Source organism: Grampus griseus (assembly GCF_964374135.1).
Source record: "Grampus griseus genome assembly, chromosome: 2".
NCBI classification, from domain to species: Eukaryota; Metazoa; Chordata; class Mammalia; order Artiodactyla; family Delphinidae; genus Grampus; species Grampus griseus.
In genome coordinates this window covers 82,096,794-82,104,351 of record NC_139018.1, presented here as the reverse complement: position 1 = coordinate 82,104,351, position 7,558 = coordinate 82,096,794, and the positions used below count along the sequence as shown (strand labels likewise).

At 33.5% G+C, this 7,558-nt stretch overlaps 1 protein-coding gene across 1 annotated transcript in view; it reads right to left on the bottom strand.

Moving 5' to 3' along the window:
• Positions 1 to 341: 341 nt before the first annotated feature.
• Positions 342 to 7,558, bottom strand: part of SPRED1 (sprouty related EVH1 domain containing 1) — a gene marked incomplete at its 5' end in the record, with an annotated part of 69,113 nt that continues 61,896 nt past the window's right edge. The window contains one exon of the mRNA XM_082648787.1: positions 342 to 6,168. Coding sequence (XP_082504913.1) covers positions 5,518 to 6,168 — 651 coding nt within the window. The 3' untranslated portion in view covers positions 342 to 5,517. The remainder of the gene's footprint in view (positions 6,169 to 7,558) is intronic.

Sequence of the window (7,558 nt, the reverse complement as noted above, 5' to 3'; positions counted from 1 at the left end):
TAAATAAAATTTCATTTTAACAGAACAATATGATTATTCTATGAAGTACATCTGTGACTCTTATAACGAAACACAAAACTGCATTGTGACTAAAAGCATGGGCTTTGGAGTAAGACAATTTGGTTCAATCCCGATACCTCTAATGTGATCTTGGGGATAGTTTTTAACCTCTTGAAACCTAAACCTCTTCTTTAAGTAAAATGAGGATAATACTTACATTATATGGTTATTTGAGGACTGTAAGTGATCATTTAAAAACATAAAGACTGCTAGACAAAAGAAAACACCATTTCAACTATGATTTTGTTAGACTTTTATTATACATTTTTTTAGCCATTATTTTAAGGATACCTCTAAAACTGCAAATCTTAGAGTAGTTGGTTTTAAAGTTGACTCCAACTTCCATATTATTAATGCTGATGTTTTTTAAGGACTACTGTGTGCATGACACTATATTGACAGCCAAGCAGAAACCCTAGTTTCAATTTCTCTCATGTAAAAACTATTCTACTTACTTGTGGGTATTAACTTGATGTGAAGAACATAAAGTAAATTTCTGAAAACCTGTAAATAAACACATAAGACTAACATTTCATAATTCATGGTAAAGGTATAAACAGTTAATTCTTGATTTTTCAAATAAATACAACTGTAATATAAGTAATTCAAAAGTTATTCTGGTGTTGAAATACATTATGATTTTTGAGTACTGTCCTAATAATTTTTCATTTAGATTAATTTTGCTTATATTACAAGTTAAGTGAAACTCTGATACCAAAAAAAAAAAAAAAAAAAGAGTAAGAGTAGTGGGTTAAAAATTTCCCACACATCATTTAAGGCAGTTAATCCAGACTTCGTTGTAACATGTTCCCAAACCAAATAATGTATCAGGTAACAAACTATAAAAAAAAATCTGGATACAATCAAGGGTGAATAAATAAGTCATTAAAATGAACTATACATGACCTTTTGGTTAAAAATACACCTTAAAAAATTATGATCAAAAGCTTCCATTTCTACTACTGCTTTCTGCTTTAGTAATTATTATCTCTTATGTGATAGTTTGTTATCTCTAGAAGAGTAAGAAAAAGTCCTTTTATATTTCATGGTAGGTTTAATCAGGTAATTAAAACAAATTCTTATGATATCATCTGATATGTCCAATTACATGGGTATGATGTAACAAAAACAGTTACAAACTTATATATGCGTATTTACATTATATATCCAAAACTATCAAGCTAGTCAACTATATCTAAGGAGATACATTATGACATGAGTTAAACAATTTTTCATTGCTTATTGGAAAGAATGCAGTCAAGCTTTTAATGGAAATAATATACAAGTGAGGCACTTTTGAGGTCAAAAATAGAAAGCAAATGATACTACATACTGGCAATGTTCACAAAAATCTCTATGTGTATCTTTAATACAAAGGCTTTTCAACTAGATTATTCTTGAAAAATTTCAAAACTAGCAACTTATGCAATTTAAGGAGCTTTCAGGAACAATGGCTAACATCAGTGTTTCAAAGCATATCAAAGTTTTATAACCACCTGGCTGCTAGGCAAACAGTACCTTAATAACTTAAAGCCTCCCCCACCTTATTTTTTGGTTTATATAAATTATCTCAGGTTGTGATTTCTTTGTTTTGACTTACTTCAAAACACCTTATGGTGCTATTATTGTGGAGTACAGACCAATTTTTTTTTTTTTAAGTGTAACAATGATGCAAGTTTCTAGTGCTTCCCCTTATACTTAGAAATGTGATCTTGGAAATCAAATTAAGAATAAGAATATTTAGTTAAGAATCTATGTTTTCCAGGTAACTAAAGTTTTCAAAGTTTCATGTAGAAAAATGTTACACTTGTTTAATATATCTTTAGGCTAAAATAAAAAAACCAATCTTAAACATATATTCCAAAGTGTATCACAAAACCTAAAGTAAATTTCAACAAAATAAACATCCTTAAGATTCTTTAAATCTGGAGGAAAGTACGTATTTCCTGTATTTCTGAGACATATAGGTATTAAGAAACATCTCTGTAGTGTTCCTTTAAGGCGGGGCTGGGGAGAGAAAAAGAAAAGACAAGACTTACCCAAGATATCAGATGGCACTATACACATGAATTGAAAGTGCATTTGTATTACTTCAAAAGTTCATTTTAGGCACTGCTGAATAACCAATGAAAATAGGTAGTTTTAAGTTTCCCCCTTTAAATTTTAACCCCTGCCCAACATTATCCCAGAGACACACACACTCTCTGAAGTTGTCATGATGAAATACAGTGATGTTTATTTTTTTCTAAAAAATTCTCCCTGACTGGTAATGGGAGGAAAAGTAAGAATACCATTTTGGTAATGGCTTTTGCAAGTTGAAAGAATTGGTTCTATAAATGCTTCGGCACATTAAGTTTGATTGCCAGTTCCAAATATCGATAAATATTTTAAAACAGGATAGGTAAGAAAAAAGTGCTTAAAATCTTTCAACAAGACACATTAGGGAAAAGATTGGTTTTACAGTTCCTTTGAGATATTTCTTATTCCTGCTTTCTCCATTTGGAGGTGGCCACCACTTAAATAGCCCTTTACTGGTAGTAATGATGAATGAACCCTGTCAGATCCCAATTGCCACCTCACGTATGGTCTATAAATCATCCAGTAGGTGGTGCTGAAGTTACATACCTCATATTTCTTCCGAAATCAAATGACTCCCCTGTCAACTCAGGAGACAAATCATTTAAGGATTATCAATTCTGAACAAGCCATCAGACGAAAAGTCTTTCTTGTCATGCCATCTAGATGATTTCATTTTCAAATATTTACTATTACTTAAGCAGTTTTGTTTAGCCATTTGCTTCTACTACCAGATTAAAACCAAAGAGAAAGGTTTTAGAGGACAAGCCAATTGGCAGTGCCAAATCTGTAATGCAGAACAAGAAAATGTTCCTGAATATACCTATACACGTTTAAGAATGAGAAATTTAACCTAAGAATTCACATAAGAATTCTAATTTACTCAAGAGAAAATTTCCACATAGGGATTCAGGTAACATTATATTATCAGTTAGTCTTCTAGACTGATTTGGAACCTGGGTGTGTTAAACTATAAAGATCCAAGGTAAAATAAAAACCATTTCATGACCATAGTTTTTAATGAAGAAACTTGTTTAAAACTGTAAAGGAAAAATGGGGATGGGACGGAAAAATCTTAGCAGCAAAGTGGTTAAACAAATTGAAAATATTAATGCACAAACATTAAAATATTAAAGCATATATGTTGCATATAAAATACAGTACAGGACCAGGAGTTGCACTATACTGATTAGTGCTCAACAGAAGAAATGATTAAATTTGTTCTTCCCAGAAGTATATACACAGTTCATTTCCACAGCATTTTCCTATATAGCCAGCAAGTTATTTTCTTCAGTTGTTCACACCTGATCAAACCTGAATTATAAACTCAGCACTTACAAATACGAAAATTATTCACAAGGAAAACCAGTATTTCCATTTTACCAATAAAAAGTAATTTTGAAAGTTAACAGTCTATTCTAGGAAACCAAGTTTAGCTGAAAACTTCAGGGATGAAGATCATCTGGCGTAGCAGCTTCCAAATATATAAACAGTAAAAATAAGACTTAAAACTGCTGCTACGGTATCATGTTTTGGACTTAGTTCATCCAATTAATTTTTAGTACAAAACTAGAAATAACCTCTTCTTCATAACATCTATAGTTATCAATATATTTTTCTTCTTTTCAATGTGAAATAATACTTTAAGATGATCTATATACACAATGTTGTCAGTTCAAGCTGTCATATAAATATAAATGCTTTCTTAAAAAAAGTATTTTACAGACAGATAGTGTTATATACATTGTTCAGTTTGATCTGGGGCAAAAGAAGAAAGCTAACACAAGCTTAAGTGTGATATGTAAAAAGAATGATTACATAAATGACATTTAAAAACCTGCATAGAAAATGAGCTTCTAACAGTAGTGTGATTTTAATTTTTATCACTTCTGAAACTTCAAGCCATTAAAAAAAGGCACACTTCTCAACTTTTCCCTTTAAGGGAATGTTCTTAAGGAACCCCTTACTTGGTTAGAGTTTTAATGTAACACTTTAAAAAAAAAAAAAAAAAAGACAAATTTGACCCCAAAGTACTTCAAACAATTTGCTAGAACATTTATCCAACTACTTTGTAAATAAAACATCCAGTAAGACAATGCTCTGCAAAAGAAATAAATTTATACGTACAAGATATTTCATTCACAATACTGGATTAAATACTTTCTTGGGATAGTTTAGCACATCCTTTACATAAAATAATTTTGCTTTTGGCCAGTTTAAATAAAATAAAATGCAACTGAGAAAAGGTATCATTGTTATGTGATAATAAGCACTGAGAATTAAGCTAAAAAGTTAGTAACACAGCTGAACATATTCTGGTTTAGCAGAATGATAACTGGAAATCTCAGGAGGAAACTGTTTTACTTACTCTAACTATCCAGTTACACTTTTCACCTTGTAAAACATTTGTAAATGCAATATAATTTTTTGAAGGAGGAAACTCTGAAAGAAAACAACTTGCTGGTTGAATACCACAAAAAACAAAACAACAACCCAAAACCTTACTTTTTTCTATAATGTTTACTCAGTCTCTTTTTATATAAAAATAAGTGTTATGTTCCCATCATAACATTAGACAATTACATCTGTGCTTTAAAAAAAAGTTGGTCACTCAAGGCTATTAGAATATTTTTTAAGGATTTTAGATTACCAGAATGTACAGATATAACTCAATATAAACTGTAGCCAGAGGGAAATGACAATGAAAATATCAAATCATTCACATGGAACCAAAATGTTATTAACTAGATAAGTAAAATATTCAAAATATAATGGAATGTGACAGTAGATATATGTACATCTACTTCAGAACTAGGAAGGGGAGGAAAAGTTTAATATGTAATAACTCGTACCTTATATTTAGTTAAATATAAACATTTGTTATTTATACATAAAACTGCTTTCAAAAAACAACTAATAAATGATTTAGTTGCACTTGTTTTACTTCTTACAGTTCCCAAGTGTTAACTTTTTTTAGATTGAAATCAACTGTCCCCTAGTGCACTTTAAGTTTATATCTTAATGAATTCAAACCTTTAAAAGTCCCATCACCTAATGCATAAATATACAAAAATGCCAAAAAAATAACCCCTTTTAGTTGGATCATATTTATGCTCACTTTATATAGCCAATAACCAGAAATGGTTTCCTTTTGCAAATATTCTTTAGAACCTGCAACAAAACATGCCATGCACTCCAGGGAAAAAGTTAGGCATGGCTAGCATTTGTGAAATGCCAAGAACTGATGAGTTCTGCTTCCTCCACGTGTGGCCCCAATGATACCAGGCAAGATTTCATAATGCTTGCCAAAAGCTTCCACAAATCCAAGTTAGCTAATTCCTGGACACAAAGATTTTAAGCTCATTTTGGCACTGGATGCTTTCATCCAGCAGCTTTATGTTTCCCACCACAGCACCCACACGCCTCACCACAACGATGGCACATTCTCAAAGGGACGTAGCAGCACATACATGGTACAATGAAAGACAAAGCTACTAGGGCTAACCATCGTAAGCAGAACTTGTCATCGCTAGTGTCACATGAACAGGGATCAGAAAAATCTCCCTCTGAGTCTGACATACAATGATACAACATGCTCTCTGCACAGAGCATGCAACTAACTTGATATATGCATCTTTTAATAGGGTCTGGAGCATCCTGACACTTTCCCCTGCCATTTTCTTCATGATTAAACCTTTCTTGGCAGTATACGCAGCGAGAACGTTCACCATCTTCTTTTCTTCGTTTTGACTTCTTAAATTTTAATGAGGAAGGCTGTGTCTTAAATACCACAGAGTCTTTGAGTGAACTTAACTTAGTCTCATCCCCACAAGAGTACAGATAGTCTGATTTTTTACTGTCTGGTTTAGAAAACTGAATACTGGAGTCAGTATCATCTCTCTCCAAGTCACTTTTCCACATGTCAGGATGTCTGTAGTCTGCATAGCGACGTATTAAGATATCGCGAGGGTTTATTCTGACAATCTCATCCTCATCTTGAAAGCTCACATGTCGGATTGATTTCAAAGGGACCTAAAAAGGAAAGAGATGAAAATTGCAATAATGACTGTGAAGCTTAATTTTATGTGCCAACTTGGCTGGGCCACAGTGCCCAGATATTTGGCTAACATTATTTTACATGTTTAAGTGAAGATGTTTCTTGGACGAGATAAACATTTCAATGGGTAGACCATAAGTGTAGTAGATTATCCTCCATGACGTAGGTGGCTTTCATCCAATCAGCTGAAGGCTTTATTAGTACAAAGACTGACCTTGCTGGAACAAGAAAGAATTCTACCAGCAGTCTGCCTTTGGATACAGACTACAGCTCTTCCCTAGGTCTCAAGCCTGACAGCCTACCCTGCAGATTTTGAATATGTACCTCTACCATCCCATGAGCCAATTCCTTAAAATAAGTCTCTTTCTCTTTATATATATATATATCTCTTGTTGGTTCTGTTTCTCTGGAGAACCCTGACTCATACAGATTTTAGTACCAAGGTGCAGGATGTTGTGCTAACAAACATCTAAAAATGTGGCAGTGCCTTTGGAACTGGGTAATGGGTAGGGGCTGAAAGAGTTTTGAGGTGCATGTTATAAAAAGGCTAGGTAGCTTTGAAGAGACTTGGTAGAAATAAGAACATTAAAGGTGCTTCTGGTGAGGGCTTGGATGGAAATGAGGAACATACTGTTGACACCAGAGGAAAGTTGATCCTTGTTATAAAGTGGCAAAGAATACGGGTGAATTGTATTCTAGTCTCTTGTGGAAGGTAGAATTTGTGAGTGATGGACTTGGATATTTAGCATAAATTTACAAGCAAAGTGCTGAGGGTGCAGCCTAGTTCCTCCTTGCTGCTTATACTACAATATGAGAAGGAAGTGATTAATTGAAATAGTAATTTTTAAAACAAAAATGAACCAGAAGTTGAAGAGCAAGAAAATTCTCAGGAAGATGCTATCACTGATGGCCAAGGGGATGGGGCCACCTCCCTCATGAGCCCAGAGGAATTCTGCCTCAGGATGAATCAAACTTTGAGTTCACTTACACTTGAGTTAGATGGTATTTAGATGAGATTTGGGACCTAGAGGTGATGTTAGAAAGGGTTAAGTTTTTTGGGGTGTTGTGATGGGGTGAATGTATTTTGCATGTGAGAAGAGGGACCAGAGGGTGGAACGTTATAGGCTGAATTGTGTCCCCCCAAATCCATATGTTGATGCCCCAATCCCAGTATGTCAGAATATGACTGCATTTGGAAATAGGGTCTTTTAAAAAGGTGATTAAAATATAAGGCCCTTAGGGTAGGCCTTAATCCAATTTGATTGGTATCCTTATAAGAAGAAGAAATTTGGACAGAAAGAGAGAGAGACAGACCAGAGATGTGGGTGCACAGAGGAAAAAAAAACACAGCCAGAAGGTGACCAT